This window comes from Pagrus pagrus (genome assembly GCF_965226575.1).
Source record: "Pagrus pagrus genome assembly, chromosome: 18".
NCBI lineage: Eukaryota > Metazoa > Chordata > Actinopteri > Spariformes > Sparidae > Pagrus > Pagrus pagrus.
In genome coordinates this window covers 15,795,767-15,815,042 of record NC_140202.1, presented here as the reverse complement: position 1 = coordinate 15,815,042, position 19,276 = coordinate 15,795,767, and the positions used below count along the sequence as shown (strand labels likewise).

At 43.9% G+C, this 19,276-nt stretch overlaps 3 protein-coding genes across 3 annotated transcripts; 2 read left to right on the top strand and 1 right to left on the bottom strand.

Moving 5' to 3' along the window:
- Positions 1 to 186: 186 nt before the first annotated feature.
- On the top strand, positions 187 to 2,397 carry LOC311274050 (uncharacterized protein; the record flags this gene model as incomplete). The annotated part of the gene is made up of 5 exons (XM_084381467.1): positions 187 to 265; positions 450 to 509; positions 610 to 693; positions 1,818 to 1,932; positions 2,042 to 2,397. The coding sequence occupies exons 2-5, from the start codon at positions 507 to 509 to the stop codon at positions 2,395 to 2,397; spliced, it is 558 nt and encodes a 185-aa protein (XP_084237593.1). The 5' UTR covers positions 187 to 265; positions 450 to 506.
- An 820-nt stretch (positions 2,398 to 3,217) lies between these two features.
- ap5m1 (adaptor related protein complex 5 subunit mu 1) lies at positions 3,218 to 7,760 on the bottom strand. The gene is made up of 8 exons (XM_084381404.1): positions 7,544 to 7,760; positions 6,706 to 7,366; positions 6,380 to 6,607; positions 6,156 to 6,295; positions 5,533 to 5,618; positions 5,307 to 5,419; positions 5,025 to 5,121; positions 3,218 to 4,937 (listed from the first exon to the last, which is right to left on the bottom strand). The coding sequence occupies exons 1-8, from the start codon at positions 7,609 to 7,611 to the stop codon at positions 4,855 to 4,857; spliced, it is 1,476 nt and encodes a 491-aa protein (XP_084237530.1). The 5' UTR covers positions 7,612 to 7,760; the 3' UTR covers positions 3,218 to 4,854.
- A 79-nt stretch (positions 7,761 to 7,839) lies between these two features.
- exoc5 (exocyst complex component 5) lies at positions 7,840 to 18,252 on the top strand. The gene is made up of 18 exons (XM_084381403.1): positions 7,840 to 8,015; positions 8,401 to 8,495; positions 10,389 to 10,536; positions 10,939 to 11,133; positions 12,616 to 12,680; positions 12,911 to 12,939; positions 13,043 to 13,152; positions 13,322 to 13,366; positions 13,464 to 13,604; positions 13,686 to 13,768; positions 13,851 to 14,060; positions 14,175 to 14,322; positions 14,422 to 14,530; positions 15,538 to 15,658; positions 15,788 to 15,874; positions 15,995 to 16,103; positions 16,257 to 16,472; positions 17,006 to 18,252. The coding sequence occupies exons 1-18, from the start codon at positions 7,989 to 7,991 to the stop codon at positions 17,192 to 17,194; spliced, it is 2,127 nt and encodes a 708-aa protein (XP_084237529.1). The 5' UTR covers positions 7,840 to 7,988; the 3' UTR covers positions 17,195 to 18,252.
- Positions 18,253 to 19,276: the final 1,024 nt, after the last annotated feature.

Genomic DNA, 19,276 nt, shown 5'->3' with positions numbered 1-19,276 from the left:
AGGATCTCTGGGACAGAGGAAGACCACCTTACCTCCACTGAAGCAAGAAATGACACTTTCCACACTCTCAGGTTAGTAAATGTCATGTCTCTAGTGTTTTATTCCAACTCGTGCTTTTATTATTCATGTTGTGATGTTGATTTTGATACGAGATAACAATGTGTGCATGTGTTTTTTGTAAGAACCTTGCTTTGCAGAAAGGCTCCCACCAAAGCAAAGCAACAATTCAAGCATCATTCACTCACATCCACCCCGAAGACCCCAGGTTAGCGGGCAAAATCAGCTGCCTGATATGTGAACTATAACAGGCTATTCTCGTTGCCTGATTCATTTGAGGAGTCTCTCATCCGCTCAATCCTGTGCTTGGACTCTGGCGGACATAGTTTTGCATTATTGTTTCTGACTGGTTGTGATTTTTACCCAGACATCCCATCATTATCTCTCCTCAGGCACTGCAACCACTGGCCCTTCAAATTGGCCACACAGGCACTGCCAATCAAATTGTCATGGTAATAGAAAAAAAAGAGAAAATTATCACATCTGACTGCCCCAGCGTCACCACCCTTATGCCATCTCAAAACCCAGTAAGGAATTTGATGTTTGTTGCAGGGCCGGGACTGCAGAGATGGGGATGTCCACCGGTTTTCTACAACAGGCCAGACAGGACGCTCTGGCACCGGCAGAATGATTCAGGTAAATCATCCTGACAAGGTATGGAAGAGCTGGAGTGCATCTTACATCAATAATTCAGATCATACATTTTTATATCGAGGGAAAATTAAAGTGTGCAGCAGTGCTTAAGAGACATGGAGGGAGAAGATGGGGTGGAAAGAAAGAGAGGGAAGAGGGAAGAGAGAGCGTTGTGAGCTGCGAGTGTGGGCCCTTCCTGTCCCAGTGGATCTGATTAAAGTAACAGTGGAGTGGAAAGTTGGGTGGTCTACAGCCATGACTGGCCCTCAGTGGGATCTATCAGGGTGCAGGGAACAGAAAAGTCCCCACTATTAGATACACAAGCATAGACACAAAGAGAGGTATGTCCTTGACAGTCATGAAGTCCCATAATGCATTGTGATTTATGTGTAAATGTGTTTCTGACAGTGGTGGAATGAGTAGTGACATCCTCTGCTTGTCATTTGTAATGCGCAAAATCACAATCACATTGCCTCAGTGTGCTTTACAATCTGTAAAGCAAAAAGCATCCTCTGTCCTTTGTGTAGGTTCGAGTAAGGAAAAAACTTCCCAGACAAAAAACAAACCCTTGTGCCACAGAGGAGGGATCCCTCTCCCAGGACGGACAGATGTCACCTGTACAGACCAGAAAGACAAAATCACAAAGTGTCCAGATTTCACAGACAAAATATCCGATACAAGCAGATTCTATAAAATAAATGTGTAATGGTACTTTGTGGCCCCAGAGACTGATAGATTATCATATATTACATTATTAAATTGTTAATACTGGTGCTAATTTGAACTATTTCATATAGATCTTGGTGGCATTTAAGCCAGTGATTCTCAGCCTATGAAGTTGTGAAGATGATTTTAGAGGGAAATCTCTATTTTGTGGAAGTACTAACAACTCACTGACATCTGAAACTTGACAAAGAGAAACTAGACACTGCTGATTTGGTAAGGGGACACAAGCCAATAAGGCTGTACTAATGGTTTTATATGAAACAATGCATTGTATTATTAGATATTTATATTTTTACGGCATGTAAATAAACACAAAAACAAAAAAACAGTAACTACAGCTGTCAAATAAGTGTTCTTAGTTACTTTCCACCACTTGTTTCTTATGGCCATATGGTCTACAGGGAGGGTTCCTGGAGGCCCAGACAGCTCTCACTCAACAGGCTCATCGATATCGGCGAGCTCACCTCCGCCAAGCCAGAGAGCAGAGAAGACATAAGGTCGTCTACACAGTTAATGGTACAGCTGCAAACTATAATTTTAACAAGCAAACTTAATTCAAAATCTGTCTAAATGTGGTCTACTGCTTGATTCCAACATCATTTGGTCATCTTATTCGGCCCTTTAGTTGGAGGTCCAAATACAGAAGGGATCCAGAGGCTGAAACTTGTGAGAAGGCCCACAGAGAGGGACATCTTCTGGGATGAGACCACAGGAGAAAGTCTGGACCCCAGCTGCCTTCTGGACCCAAAATCTCTGCCCCACCTCTGTGAAGAGAGAGGAGTAGAAAGGATCCACAGTGTTCAAGCTCAAGGTCGAACTCACAGGGGACTGTCTTCATGGAGCGCTGAGAAGGAAATGGTGAGTGTAGAAGACAGGGGTAAATCACAGAGGAGTGATTGGATTGGCCCCGAGTCTGCCAGAAGCTCTCAGACAGGGAGGATAAGAGGGACAAGAGGGATCTGGGACAATAAACTGGACTAAGAGCGCTTAGTCAACCAAGTTGCAATATAAACAAAACTCTTGATGTTCCTGAGATATTCCCTGCATGGCTGAGTTTATGGTGCCCTCTACAGGTGAAAGTAATGCACAAAAGTGAGAAAACTTACTGTCCGAAGCTCATTCAGCCTCATTCAGCCTCAATTTTGATAGCAATCATCCAAACATACTCCTTATATTGAGTTCAAAGGATTCAAATCAGCCAGCCATGAACCAGCTGGTCCATTACTGGGCATTTGGTTTCAAGGTTAGTGCAAAAGAATCCTCAAGTATCCAAAGATATCCTCTTCTTTGAAAAGACATGCAGCTCTTGAAGAATAATTAGACTGAAAACGGAAGCTGCTAATTGCACCATCATTATTCAAGTGGTCTCTCTGAGGCCGGCTCTTAGCGTGTTTAGAGAGGCTGAGAGGAACTGGACTCCTACCAAACACCTGAGGCCACAGTGGAGGATAAAGACAAATAAGAAGCCTGGTCCTCCGGCATGGTGAGATAGATGAACATTGCTGGGATCACATCTCACAGCAGGGGTCTGGACAGGAATTAAATCAGTAACAACTATCTGGCAGCGGTTCATTAGGACTATCTCAAAGGAGCAAATGAGCATTAAAGAAATAAAAACAGTCTAATGTGAACTTTATTGTACTCTACCACTGGGTGTCATTATTGTGCTGAGAGACACAGTGAAGTCCCACACTTGCACTCTTTATACCAGTGTTGTAAATGTTTTGGTATGAAGGTCTGTTTTAAGTCAATGCAGCCTTGTGGTACTTTTGAAATGACTTGTGACCATACACACTGCTGCTTCACTTTCACAAGTTTATTTTGGATTTCAAGATTGTTGTACAAAAGTGATTATCCTTGTCCTGTATGTGTGTAAACAAGAGGAAAAAAAAAAGACAAAATAAATGACATGATAAAATGAAAGTCCCAAAGGTATGAGCTGAAGGCACTGGAGCAGAGCAAAACATTAAAACGAGTCCATCTACTTAGCAATCCATTCAATCAACAAAGCAAAGGCTGCCAGTGAGAGGCCACTGACTGCAGACTTCAGGAGCCAGACTGACCACATATTGGGATACAGAGGAGATTTAGAGTGGCCCAACTCTTCAAAAAAAAAACTTCTCCTTTTCCAGTTCGCTAGCCACACACACTGGGCCTTAAAGCCAAATCATCGTGGAGGGGGAGAGCCGAGAGGTCTCGGTGTCTGCCACTCCGTACTGCTACATAAAAAGAAGGTGAAGGATGCCGTGTGAGCAATTGGTTCCAATTGACAGAGGATTGGTCATGGTCAGCCTTCTGAGTGGAAATCCACGTGAGAATGTAGCATTTGGACCAGCAAGGGGCACAAGAGGCCAACAGCAGACAATGAGGGCACTCAGAGGAGTCTGGCTGCTGTGGAAGAGTGGGGCACAATCTCCTCTGATTTAACCCTTCACCGGCTGGTTATTCAGTCAACTTAATACACTGAGGTGGAGCTTATTGCAGACATGTAACAGAATCGGGATGAAAAGTTCATGTAGGAGTAAACAGTGAGAAACTAAATGCCCCTCTTCAAATCATTTCTTTACTATTAAGTATTAATTGTAAAGTGAGATATACCCTAACACTTGTTGTTAAAATAACATAGATCAAGTCATGTACTTAAAGTTCTTCATTAATTAAGTTAAAGCATCTATGCAGCTTCAACAGGCGACCTCCATCCTTGTGACTTTTTCACCAATTAGGCAGGTCCTGCTCGCTGAATGGGACCGGCTGCTTTAAAGTCTCAGAGGGGCCAGAGGGTCAGCGCTCAATCACAGTCTGGTTGGAGAGGTTGTGTGTTTGAACTAGCCACTAGTTGACGGGGCGGGGACGGGGTCAATAGGGGGGTGGGGGGAGTGATTGGTGGAGCGAGCAAAGGACTCCTGCCAGCTCTAAAAGAGGAGCCTTTTGTAGCCAAGACACTGGCCAGACCAGCCTGGCCTTTCACAGCCCGGCCGCCCCTCTCCTCCAGGCCGACAACAGCTGATGACAAGGCCCCAGCTGCTAATTATCCGGCTGATGGAGAGTCACTGAAGTGGGACTGTCAGAGCGAGGGGTGGCCCTTGTGTCTGCAATGGGATAAATTTGAGGGAGGGTGAGGGCTTGGGGATGAAAAGAAGTTGCACTACAGGGGCAGGTTTTTTTTTTTTTAAGTGTCCATCCATCAACAAAATCCATAATTCTGCAAGACAAAAGTCTTTTTTACATGAAAATGTTAGATAACTTGTAAAATGTACAAATATTTTCACTGCTATTTACATTTTCTATCATTTGTAAGCTCTCCAGTGACAACGAGATGGTAACAAATACATTTTATGGGCTCACATATCCAGTCTGGATCATTGCGTATTCTTCAAAGTGTCTTCAGTCGTGCCACAGTATTGTATAACTGTGCACCTTTACACCAACGTATCCATGCTATAGCATCATCTGCCCAGAGGACACCGGAGCAGTTCCTGTTGAGTTCCATATGAAGTACTCTTTGGACAGAAGTTCTCGGGCTGGAAATAAGGCAGACAGAACATTTAGCAGTTTTAGAAAACGTGCATAAAGCAAACATTTTGGTACAAAAACTGTAGTGAGCTTACATGTTACGATCCGTGGCTTGGCAGAGGAATAAACCTGCACTGAGTGCTGGTCCACGCAGCATCCAGACAGCGTCATGTCAGGCACTTTAAAATACAACTGGGAAGATAACAGTGAAAGTGGTAATCACTTTAAAACTTAATAATGTATGCTATATTTTAAAGATCCCTTATCCAAAGAGAAACTGATTGCAACATGCTTTGGCTGTAAATAAACAAACTGGATCATAAATCATAAATCTTTCGATCTTTTCCTAACATGAATCACCAAACATATTAACTTACTTTGATGTAGGCTGTGAGTTCTGTGCAGAGGGGGTCAGTGGGTCCTGCTGTCGGCCCAGAAAAACTGATCTTGCCCTCCATTGTGACCTCACGAGATTTAGGGAACTTTTGTCCTAAATATCAGTGAGGGGAAAACAGCTCATTATGTTTCTTTTTCAGATATACACCTGCAGTAAAAGTGTTGTTTTTGTTTTTTTACATTGATGCTCAGGAGCACAGTGCCTACCCAGGGCCCAGACCAACAGGTTCTTCTCCTTTGAGATATCCAGCTGTCCGAAGCTCACCTTCACATCGACAACACCCATCTGATCTCTACATAAGACATACACCACACATGCAGATGTTAGTGCAAAGTGTTTTCTCACATGGTTGCACATGATAGAGTCGAGTATGAGACTTGTACATTAGGTTATTAGATTTTCTCACATTAATGGGGTTATTACTTGGCTGTAGGACTTATACATAATTATATAGTCAGGGTGAGTTATTTAATGCCCTGTAATCAGACACCTGCAGGTTTTTTGCAAAGAAATCTGTGCAGTTTAAATAAGATGCAGGAGGGATCTGTTCCATATTACAAAGGACCACGTGTTTGACAGTTATACATTATGGTAGAAAACGTTTTCATGAATAGATAACATCACCAATACCTTAGTGTGACTTATACTCGGGGGCTAATACAGACTTAATTCACTTACAGAATATCAGACTAATGTCACATATCAACATTCCACAGTTTGACTTATTGATTGTCAATTTCCAATAGCACTCTTCAAGAGAGCTCTGGCACTGGTATCAGAAAACAAACATTGGCAGTTGCTCAGATCTAAAAGATTACATCCTGCTTACCTGTTAAAGAATGGCAGGTGTGCCTCACAGTACTCGAAGCTGTTCTTCACGCTCTCATGAAGTTTGAGGGTCACCGACACATGCAGCTGGTTCTCTTCTTCCCTCAGTTGATATGAACCAAGGATAGGGGGAACGGGGACCTAATGAAAAATTACAGGAATCACGTGAGACATTACCACTAATATGTTGGATTACTTAAATATGTTAGTTTGTATGTTTCATACCTGAGATGTATAGCTGCATAGTCTGAAAGGCTCCAGAGGAGGAGAGAAGGGGAATTTATATGGCCCAGAGAAAGCTGAGCCATCATAGTTATCCACGCTGCTGGCAGTGAGGATAGTAGAGTCCAGTGAGGTGACACAAGGATGGACCAGGATGTCCTGTAGTGGAGAACCATTTGGCGGCAGTGTGAGAGTCACTGTCACATTTGGGAGCACTCCTTCCACTTCACACTGTTGACAGAAGGACAGAAGAAAAACATTGGAAACAGGCAAAAAAAAAAAAAAAGATGTTACAACATTACTTGCTTTCTTTTACACTCTGCTCTTACTTTGCATGTCACAGTGCCAAAAACATCCCACAAGTCCTGTCTGCTCCGGTTACCATACTGCATGGAGCGTACTGTTTCTACCAGTGCCACATTCACAACAGCTCGACCGCGGTGGAGACCCGTCTTCCAGGCTGGCTGCTTTTGGCTCCCAGCAGGAGTGGGCACTGTGTTTGTCGCAGGTGCCCCCAGTAGTGGCACATCCAGGGGTGTGCCAAGTGGACAAACCTGCAGGAGCACAGCGGGCAGCATTGCCAGCCGAGAGGCCAGCCCCTCGCTGTCAAGCTTCCCCCCAGAGCCGAGGAGAAAAGTCTGCAGACCTGCAAGGAGCGTGAGGCCCTGGGAGACAGACAGCAGGCTGGCAAGGGGTGGACGTGGCTCAGCAGGGGCATCCACAAGAGGCAGGCAAGCTAGGATGAGAGGCCCTTGTGAGATGGCCAACACTGGCCATAGTATTCCCTTTGCGGGGCCATCCACATGCAGCTCCAGAGCTGGTGATCGCTGACAGTGAAGGCAATCATCTCTGAGAGCTACATAGGGTTTGTTTGAGTCCGAAAGCCCCAGCTCAGTGAGCAGGAGTTGCAGCACAGTGTTTTCTTCTGGGACTGCTACATAGTAGGAACCTGCCAGCCTCTTTGCACGGTGCTCCACAGTAGAAAACCTCCTATGGGGGGAGACACAAGACATTACAAGCAGTGGGACAGCAGATATTTTAATATATATATATTTTTAAATTATATTTTTTAACATTAGAACACTTCTACGGTCTTCTACCATACACTGCTTACACTATTGTAAACAGGAAGAGGACTATGAGAGGCATTATAACTCAGATACATACCTTGAAAAGCGTATTGACACATTTTCTCCCTTCTCGTGAGAAATTATCCACAAAGCCCGCACACTCATCTGTCCGGCTGCGCTGAAGTCCTCAATTTACACACTTATTCTCTGACACCAACATTAACTTTCGCATCTTACCCTTCAGGTTGTTAAACTGAAATATTCCTCACTGTATGAATCTGACAGACGCAGCGACGCACTTCCTGGTTTTGCTTCACGTGACAACGACCACCAATCAGCTGACGCGCGCGCCTGCGCACATGCGAGCAGCTATCTCCACCCTTCTCCACCCATACAGGAAGCTGGTTAGCTAGCCAGCTAGCTGTCAACAAAGGGCAAAACTACACGAAATCAGCAAATCCATGTGGAAGTCGGAGGTATTGCCGACTCCGAGCTCCTTCTTCTGAATTTCATCTGACTGCGCCGCCAGCTGAATCTGGAACATGGCGACCACTGCTCAGCTGTTCGAGGTAAAATGACTGCTGCACCGGAGAGCTGTGTTAGCTGTCAGGCTAGCTAGGTAGCTTACTATCATTAACGGTAGCTTAACGGTACTATTCATCCTGTCTGTGTCTGTGTGTGTGTGATAGAGAATAAATAATGTCTTACTGAGCTGGGGAGATGTTTGTTTTTGTCGTAAGGTGGAGAGAGTGGGTGGTGGATATTGTGGCACCTGGGTTATTCGGGGAACCATTAATGTTATTGCCTGTTAGAGTGAAGTAAAGTCAACACAAAGGCAGTAATATGTTATAGCAGGGTGAAACATGAGTGTAGTAAGTCTATTCTTGTTGCATTTCTGGTAAACACCTGGTGTTGTGCGGATGTTACACCCTCATAACCTCCTCCCCACCTCAGGAGCCTTTTGATGCAGATGAGTACATTGAAAGGCTGGCATGGAGGACACCTGGAGGAGGCTCCAAGGGAGGAGCTGAGGCATTTGACCCCAAAAGGTATTGTAGTCTACTCTCAGTCATATTTATTGCACGCATCTTCCTTCCAATAAACACGATTGGAATAGCATACTTCAGGTTTTAACCTTGACTCTGTTGACATTATTGTTGACTGTGTGTCACCTGGTTACTGTATGTATTTTTGCTCTCTCATTTTAGTTTAAATCAATGTTGCCCTATCAAGAGCACCAACATCAGACAGATATGAGATATGAAAAGCTTTTGCATTCATTGAGTTTTATTTTCCCGTATGTACATTTAACTAGATTGCCGATATGATGGTGGCAAGCTCATTCTTCAAAGGTGCTTTCTTTGTTTTCTATTGCAATTAATGTAACTTTATGAATATGCAATGCAGGTTTTCCACTCCTGTCAGTGTAACACAGCTGATCCCCTCTATAATGATGAACTTGCTTGAAGTGACTTAATACTGTCTTCCTGACCTATTCTTCAATTTAATTTACGCCTCATTTCTCAAACTTTCACTGAGGTTGATCAGATGTTGAGACAGATAATCTTCTACTATCAGGTCAAGTCATGTTAATTAACCAGAAAATATCTCTTTTCACATAATATTGTGCTCTTACTCCAACCCTTATCTTTACTTCTTGGCAACTTTTAACAGGGTTTAGACTGAAAACCGATATTTGGGATCGATATTCGTTAGCAGTAAAAAAATAAATAAATTATTAACTCTTTGTGTTTAAATTTGAACAACCAGTGATGGAATAAACCTAAGCACAATTTACTTGAGTACAATTTTCAGGTACTTTACTTGAGTACTTTGCTTTTCTGCTACTTAATACTTCCACTCCACTACATTTATTTGATAGGTTTAGTTTCTAGTTACTTTGCAGATTCAGATTATTTTATTGTTTGTAGACTATTAATTGCGATGTGTTACAATCAGATAGTGTTGTGGGCGGGACATTTTGTGAGAGGATGTTGCATCTGACAATCTAACAGAAATATCCCTGGAAATGCTGAACATCGGCCCAATAATTGTTCAGGGCTAATCATCGGTCTATCCCTACTTTAAGACCAAGAACTGTTTCAGATTCCCGAACATAATACATGGGAATAATTAGATGCATTTTAAGATGAAAGTCTTTTAATATAAATTAACATTTATTTATTTATTTGTACTGTCATTATCAGCTTGCTGAAGTGAAACTGAGTTTGTCCTCCTCCACTTACCAAAGCTCAGCTTGGTCTCTGCTATGCTAATTAAGTGGTTTTGATGGGTAGGATGGAAAAAAAACAGGAAATATCTTTGCCTAAGATTTTTTTCATGGTATTTTCACTTCTTGTTGTTATTTTTCCACATTTCGAGAACCAAGTTATTTCTCGTAAGCAAAAATGCCACAACAGTTTAACTATACTGTGGATCCATCCCGCCTTATCTACTTCCTCCACAAAACTGTTGCCACCACCTCCTCGGAAGTTCTTAGCGAGGAGTCGGAGACAACATATCTTGTGGAGGCCACCATACTGTGAGTCACCAGCCAGGGAATGAGTGTCTATTGGGAAGGGATGGGAGATGTCTTTAAGCTGTAGCCAGTGCTGAGGGAATTAGTCAAGAGATTATACACTCATCATTTTGGGATGTTTCCTACTCTGTGAAATGTGGTGCTGACTTAGAACATTTGCTCTGCAGTCCTGATGGCACTTAAAATGCAGCTGACGAAGTTGCTAGTTTTCAGAGCTTCTTAAGTCTGGGGACCCAGGAATTAAATATCCGGCACTATTCTGTAACTAACTATAACTGTAACTGTGAGGTCAGTGGGACAGATTTAACCTTCTGGTATCCAATTACTCCTCCAGAGTAAGAGCATTTTTTGTGTTTTTTACCTGCTGTTAGTGAAGGATCCACCATTCTTTCTTCTGTGACAGGCTGTTGGAAGAATTTGAGAACCACATAGAAGAGCTGAAGCAATTGGATGAGAAGATCCAGCGGCGGGTGGAGAAGCTTGAGCATCAGTGTCATCGTGAGGCGAAGGAATTTGCCCACAAAGTGCAAGACTTGCAGAGAAGCAACCAGGTGTGACAACCACCCACTTTAATCATCATATCAGAATTATCTTATCTAAGGTTACCACAGGTCCTTGACATCCTGAAACATTTGTAAATTTGACTGAAAAGAATCAACTACCTTTGAAAATAGACATAAAGAGACCTGCTTGAATTTGTATAGAAATTGAACTTCCTTTGATATTTTTCTAATTGTTGCCGGTGATCTTCTGTAAAGCCTTCTAGTCTTCATAAAAACATTTCTGACACTTATCACAGTATTAACTTTGATCTGTGTCTCAAACTATACTGTGTTGGATCTGAGAATTTGAGGGAATTGGGCCTGGAAAGTCCTTGAAAAGTGCTTGAATTTGATGTTTAAACACCCCCCTTATCTTTTTTTATAAATTCCTTCGGTTCTTTCTCAATTCAGGTGGCCTTTCAGCATTTCCAGGAGCTCGATGAACACATCAGCTATGTAGCAACCAAGGTTTGTCACCTTGGTGATCAGCTTGAAGGGGTGAACACGCCTCGGCAGAGGGCCGTGGAAGCTCAGCGCCTGATGACCTACTTCAACGAGTTCCTGGATGGAGACCTACGCAGTGACGTCTTCAACAACCCAGAGAAGGTGAGTGTGCTGCATATGTTTCTCCCATTCACTGCAGTGGAGGTGTGTGTGTGTACTGAATGTGTGTGTGACCATTGACGAGGACCCCCGCCGTGATACTGCTGGAGGTGAGAATGAACAGGATTATGAGGTAAACCATCCATATTAATTTGTCAAGTTTATCCCTTTAGTTGGATCCCTCGGCTAATTTGGATTAATAAACTGTCATTTGCTGTCTGACAATAGCTGGCTGATTGACTAGCATGGATGTCAACATGCTCATGTCAACCCTAATTGCATTTACAGGAGGTTGTCTCGGAGCAAGAATTTGGTTGGTCCTCGGCTTTGTGTTGAATTACAGCAGCAAAGAGCTTGTGGCATTATGGTACATGTAAGGGCGGTGATAACATGCATGCTGGAAGATGAGATGCACTTTTACTTAGTTCCTGCCTACACAGACGCCATGCTGATGTGAGACGAGTGACCCCTGAAAGTTTGATTTTGCAGTTTTGTAAGCGACAGCAGAAAGCTTGGGATGCTTTAGATTAATTCCTGTTAGCAGCAGCATCATTAGTGGATGCAGAGTAGCGAGTCTGGGGGTCAATCCCAGAGACGAGAGCTGGAGATGGAGCTAGTTTTTGCGGAGAGGCATGCAGAAATATCTGGCCAGATTCCTTTTCCTGAGCATACCTCCAGACGAAGGGGAAAGAGGAAAGCTGCAAGTGAATAGCTGAAGGGGGATGGCTTTGCTAATCCTTCTGAAAGGGAGGGCTGGGCCGCCAGCGTGGAGACAAGTGCTGCTAAACCCTGACTGCAGGGAGACGGCTACATTACTTACATGGGATTTAGCTAATCTTAGCTGGGGGACAGATACTTAGAAAACCTTCGCCGAGCAGAAAGGCTGGATCCTCCTCACGGGAGCAGAGTAATGATGTTAGCTGAGGCAGGCATCTGCGGGAACAGAGGAGTTGCGGACGGCGGGCCTTTCGTAGGTCTGGGGCTTTTTCAGCCAGTGTGTATGTCAGGAGGGGCGGGGGGAGGGGGGGTTCTCGACAGGGCCCCCTTTTTTTAAGACAGATATCCCTGGCCGGACAGATTATTGAAGGCGATTTAGACTCCTGTGGGATTACAGCCCATTCAGAAAAGGCATGCCAATAAAGAGTTGGATGTGCTGCTAAGTCAGGACTGCTGCTGCTGCTGCTGCTGCTGCCGCCGCCGCTGCTGCTGATGCCCAGGTGAGCGCAGCCTGTCTGTTATCAGCTCCCTGTTCAACATGGGGAGGTGGAGGAGGGCTGCTCTAAAATGATGATCCCCCAGGTGGAGACACTGCCGGCGGCCTGCCAGCTTTCTGTCTGGATGTCCACCTCTCATGGTCCTGTTGTGCTCTCTCTCTCTTTTTTGCCTTACCTGCCTCTGTCTCTCTCACACACACACACACACACACACACACACACACACACACACGCTCACTCTTTCTCACTCTCTCTCTCTCCTCTCCCTCAGATTAAGGAGGCTGCTGATATCATTCAGAAGCTGCATCTCATTGCCCAGGAGCTGCCATTCGACAGGTGAGTCAGGCATCCTGGGGGGCAGCTTTAGACAAGTGCACTGTCAAACAAGGAAAAGGTGGTGTATTAGTGATATAGACTTTTCCTCCCTGTGTAAGCCAAGTAATAAAGCATTTTAATTGAGTTTCATATGATTCTAGAAATGAAACACACACTCCTTTTGTAATGTCTTATTGTGGGATATAATTTACAGTCGTCTCGTTAATATTAATAATCTTTTCTTCCGACAGATTTGCAGATGTCAAGGCAAAAATTGCAAGTAAGTTTGTGAACTCCACTGTAGTCCCCTTTAGACATATATGAGAGGGTTTAATACGAGAGATAATCTTATTTTTTGTGTCTTTGTCTGTGTTTCTGCCCAGGTAAGTACCATGACCTGGAGCGGCAGTTAATCCAGGAGTTCACTGCTGCCCAGCGCAGGGGTGAGATTGGACGTATGCGGGAGGTGGCAGCGGTTCTACTACATTTCAAGGTGACCTGGAAGAATCATATTTGATGTCTACATTTGATTTGTATTCCACATTTAATCAAACCGTTGGTCTTGCTTGCGAAGTTTTCTTATATGTTCAAATGTTGCTTTTTATTTGCTCTTCAGTGACGTAGTCTTGCCGAAATGTAACTGTTGCGTGTTTTTCTACAAGGGCTATGCACACTGTGTGGATGTCTACATCAAGCAGTGCCAGGAAGTGAGTGAAAACAGTTCCTCTTATACATAATGCTCCATGTTTTTGTTGTCCAGTCACTTCCCCAGGCTCTTGGTTAACCCTTTGTTTGTCTCCCTAGGGGGCCTACCTGAGGAATGATGTGTTTGAGGACACTGCGGTCCTCTGTCAGAGGGTCAACAAGCAGGTGGGAGAGGTCTTCAGCAGCCCAGAGACTGTTATGGCCAAACTCATCCAGAACATCTTTGAAAACAAATTACAGGTATGTATATTACTTCTCCGTTTAGTTTCATGTAGTCATGAATTATTTGTCATGTTATGTTTGACAACGTTGTGTCTGCAGGCCCACGTTAGGGAAAAACTGGATGAGACTCGACACTCTGATGTTGAACAGTACCTCAAGAACCTCTACGACCTTTACACCAGGTATTTAGCTTGTTCACATATGTTTTGATTCACTTCCTGTCTACACAGTTACCTCTATGCTCACATTTTAAATGTTTTCCAGGACCACAGCGTTGGCCACCAAACTGACAGAGTTCAATCTGGGTTCAGACAAGCACACTTTCCTGTCCAAGCTGATAAAGAGCATCTTCTCCTCATACCTGGAAAGCTACATTGACATGGAGAGGGAATACCTTCGCACTCGAGGTGCCATGATTCTGCAGCGCTACTATGACTCCAAGAATCATCAGAAACGCCCAATTGGCACTGGCAGGTCAGATTTTGGTAACTTTTTTCAAAAATTGGGACAATTTAGGATTAGATTAGAGAATTATATAGAAGGATGTAGTGGTGTAACACAATAATCAGCATATGTGTCTTTCTACAGTATCCAAGAACTGAAGGAGCGGATCAGACAGGCCACCAACCTCCCCCTTGGCCCTGTCATTGACACCCATGGGGAGACCTTCCTATCCCCAGAGCTAGTTGTCAACCTGCTGCAGGAGACGCGTCATGCCTTTGAGAGATGCCACAGGGTAAAAAGAAGTTTTGAGAAAAGACATTTTAGAGAGAAAATCCTGCTGGGCTAAAAGAGCTTAATGTGTTCCCCTTTCTTTCCGTTTGGCGTGACACAGCTTTCAGATCCTTCAGACCTGCCCAAGAACGCCTTCTCAATCTTCCTGCTGCTGGTTGACCATCTTTGTGTGGAACACATCGACTACGCCCTCGAGATTGGCCTCTCAGGTACATCCAATTCAGCTCATTGTAGCCGTAATCTGTACTTGCTGTGTGTTTATCTGACCTACTGTTAAGGAGATAAATCCAGACTTGGTCCCACTGGGTAAAAAACACGCTATCATTTTTTCCTTCCTGGTTCCGATTCCTGTACCTGAACTTTGTGTATCAGCCGATAACGAGTACTGGTCTGATATTCATGCGTTATATATATATAATATATATACATTTTTTAACAGCTGTGTACTACTAGGCATGTATGGATGTTATGTTATGAATGTGCTTGAGGTTACAGAAGTTGTTTGCTGATAATGGCTATTGGCTACTTGTGTAGTAAAAAAAAAATCTGTCAGTGGACCCTGCTACTTCCAAGTGGCATAAATACCGGACTAGTATTGGATCAGTACATAAACCTGTGTACTTGCTGATACCGATTCCAGCATTTCAGGGAGTATCGGAGGGATTTCCGATGCTGTTATCATCATCGGAACAACCCTAGTGAAGTTTAATACACCTACTTCGGTTCATAGCCTCTTGCTTTGTCAGGAGGCAGATGATTCTTGTTGCTATGGATACCATTCAGTTACACAACCACCATATTTTATGGCAGTTATCAAAAAATAGAGAGATATCCAAGTTACCTTGATGCAAAGCAGGTCGTGCCTCTGTGTCATTTCTTTGCATTCTCTTGTACATGTGGCTGAACACAGAAGGAAGCTTATCGTTTTCAGGCAGCTACAGTGGAACTAAACATGCGTATTCATCTCTCAGTGCTGAATTCGTGCGAGGTATATTCTTCATCGAAGAAATGCAACACTGATTACCCCATAGTTTGATTACTTTCTCCTCACTGTCTGATGCTGAAGCAGAACGTTGCTGCAAATGTTTTTACATGTGGTATATTACAGAGAGCAGGTAACAGTTGTTTCTGGTTTACGTGAGCCGTACTGATTTATCCTCTCACCTACCTTTTGATTTTTTTGTCTGGACTTATTTTCTTTCTCTTTGATCTACAGCAATTCCCTCATCGGATGCCAAGAATGCCAACCTGTATTTCCTGGATGTTGTTCAACAGGCAAACTCTATCTTCCACTTGTTTGACAAGCAGTTTAACGACCAGCTCATGCCTCTAATAAGGTCAGCTCTGGGTTAACGGATAAAATAACGAATATGGTGTTCGGTTATATTATTATATTGCTACTGCCTCTCATTAACAACAATAATTTAATAAGCCCTCTGATTTTTTCCTTTTCAAAATGTCTCTAGCTCGTCTCCAAAGTTGGCCGAGTGCCTGCACAAGAAGAAAGAGGTGATTGAGCAGATGGAAGTGAAACTGGACACAGGAATCGACAAGTCAGTGTGTTTATAATTGGCCACAAACTGCTCTTACATATTATGTGTTTCATATGTGTAAATAATAGAACAAGAAATGGGGTTTAAACATTTTCCATTGTGTTTTTCTGCTACAAACAGAACAATAAACTGCATGGTGGGACAAATGAAGCACATCTTGGCAACAGAGCAGAAGAAGACTGACTTCAGGCCTGAGGACGAGAACAACGTCATGATACAGTACACTACAGTAAGTGATACAAGGATTCAGCTTCCAGCACCGAGCTCAAGTGCAAAATAAAACAAAGCAGAAGCTTGCAAATCACTTACATCTGTTTGTCTTGTTGTTCTCAAAATAAACATTGGTTTTCCATCTTTCCCTGTGTGTCTCCCCGCCCTGCAGGCCTGCTCCAAGGTATGTGCCTACGTCAGTCGACAGGTGGAGCACGTGCGGAAGTCCATGGATGGGAAAAATGTGGACACGGTGCTGACGGAGTTGGGCGTCCGTTTCCACCGGCTCATCCACGAGCACCTACAGCAGTACAGTTACAGCTCAATGGGAGGCATGCTGGCCATCTGCGACGTGGCTGAATACCGACGGTGTGCCAAGGACTTCAGGGTGAGCAGGGGGGGCATAGGTCCAGGATACACCGGTCACAGGGCAGAACATGCCTCTTCTGACAAAGTCGCCACTATGTTTGTAATTACAGAAACTGGTTCGGTCAATTTCAGCGATTGCCCTGACTCAATTTTTTTAAATGATTAGTCTATTAAATGCATTGCAAATCAGAGTTTAAAGCGGCACTATGTAGTGTTGGAGAATAAATTAAAACTCAGAATTTTGATATTTAGGATATCAATGAGGTAATAATATAAAACTCTATGAAACTATATTTTCCATAACTGAATATACAAGCTGTTCTCGGAGGAGAATAAATCCCCAGAACACTGTTTGAAGCTAGAAAGGTGGCAGGGTCCGTCAAAAATAAACAAAGTAAAATGGAGTGAAATTGTGTTGTCCCTTTAGGTCAGTTTTCTTCAGTTACTTGCATCTTAGAGCATTTGTCATGGCAGCCTTGGCCATCTGCAGGGAATAACTCTGTGTATATGGTTTACAAGGTATAACTGTCTGTGTGCCTGTGTGTCCTCCAGGTCCCTCTGGTGCTGCAGCTCTTCGACACACTCCACGCCCTCTGTAACCTCCTGGTCGTTGCCCCTGACAACCTAAAGCAGGTCTGCTCAGGTGAGCAGCTCACCAATCTGGACCGAAACCTCCTCCATGCCTTTGTCCAGCTCAGAGTGGACTACCGTTCAGCCAGACTGGGCCGACACTTCAGTTAATGATTGACTCAACACCTCGCTGCCCTCCGTCCAGTAACCCAATGCTTTGATAAGATGATGCACCTTGGAGATACCCTTCCCTGCTTCAGAGAATGCGCCGGCCCGGCCCCAGCACATAGACTTAACTGGGATCGCTTTGTACATCGTGGAGACGAGGCCCGCTGCTTCTTGAATTTGGGAAATGTGCATTTTACCCTTTTTTCATTGTTTATTTCTCCAAGCTGAAGAAATTTACATGTCTATTGACTTATGATTTCATTTGTTTTTAAATACTAATCCACGACAAATCCACATGGCTAAGAATTCTGACATATATATATAAGTAAATGGACAACATTGATTTCTGTGCTTATGTAAGAAAAAAAAAGAAACTTTTTTTTTTGATTGTGCCAAATATATAAATTCTGCGGCTGCACTTGTGCACAGAAAAAGCTGCTGTAAAGGGAGACTGTCACAATCACGCTGTAAAGTCAGACATCAGGCCTGCAGTAGCACTGTGTATTGGGAACAGCTACCCTTTGTAATGAACTGTAGGGGACCTGACATAGACGGCCCCACCAAGCATTAGATAGAGCTCCGTCTGGCTAAGAGAGACACATGACCACCTCTCTGCCCTTTGACCTGTGATCACAAAGTAGAGGTCAAGAGGCCATCAAAGAGAAGTGTGATCTGAGCTACAACCAGGTCTGAGAACCTCTCTGGAGGTTTGGGTGGTCCCTTTTTAGGCTCAGATGACTGGTGTGATGGGTCAGTGAATATGTGTCACTGTAATTGCACAGATCAACACTTGCTCATCCAGCAGTGCACACAGTCCAAAGACATTATTGGCTGGATCTGCAGTGTTTCTGGGTCAGGGGACATTGAAATTTTGACCTCTGCTGATTAAGGAAACAAACTGGAGGGGACCTCTTCTAGGTTCTCAGTCACCGTCTTCTGCACTAAAAAAAGAAAGCGGTTTATGTCCCCCCGATGCCTGAAACTGTCTCCTACGCAAAGCTGCTCCCACTGTACTGCTGTTTACCTTAATTAATGACTCATTAAAAACATGTTGCATTTTATTACTGTCCCTCTTCTGAATATCCTTCATAAAGCTGCGAATGGAAAGTTTGGGAAGTCCTCTCCGCGAATGTCACTTTCAAAGTGAGATGAAACAGTCCTTCTTTCTATAGAAGTCATCAAGTATTCATGGGAATTCTTGCCACCAGAGTAAAGTTCTTTCTTAGACTTCAGGAAGTGCGCAGAGCCAGAGGGGATTAGATATCTACGAGTTGATGAATTGTGTGCAGTAGTCATGGACTGGGGGAGAGCCAGGGAGATAGAGACGCCTGAGAGCTCGGTTCCAGCTCCGGCTGGTTAGTGTTGTGTAGAAGGTACACACTGTGCTGTGCAAGTTCAAACAACATAATTAATTAGGCTAATATTAATATTATCAATGCCACATAAATTCAATTCTCTCAGCCCTAATCACAACTGGATAGCTTGTAAAAATTATTTTGTTAGGCCCTGATGCAAACAGTGGGTCTTTTCCAAACATTTGAAAACTATTTGTTTTTGCGGCGATTAATGTGCGCGGCGCAGGAAGGGGTTGGGGGAGCGGAGCCGGGCCAGCGACGATAACTGGTGTGGAGACGAAGGCAGAGGCGCAGCCTGGCCCCAGGGACTCCCGGCACAGGCACATGGAAGAGGGGGAGGGATGTGTTTTTTGGGGTGGCTGTTTGAGCAGGTGGAGGGGATTAGTAATACTGTCAACACTGGAGAGCTGGATAAGACTGTCCTCTCTTACTCGTCGGTTTGAGCAGCTCTCGCAAACACATTCAGACACATAAAGACGGCAGCACATACAAACACCGGGGCGTCAGGACAGGAGAGGGAAACTTATCTGCGGTTGAACTGAACATGAGTTGTTCATGTTCCACCTTTGATTCTACCTTTTGTTTTTCCTGCTGCAAGAGTTTTACCCATTAGCATCCTTCCAATGAGCTCAGTTTTTAACATTTCTGTAGCTTCAATGGAGCCACAACCCAAACATGCAGTACATCTGGCATTTAGAGTGCAAATCACCTGACCTTTAGATTAAAATAG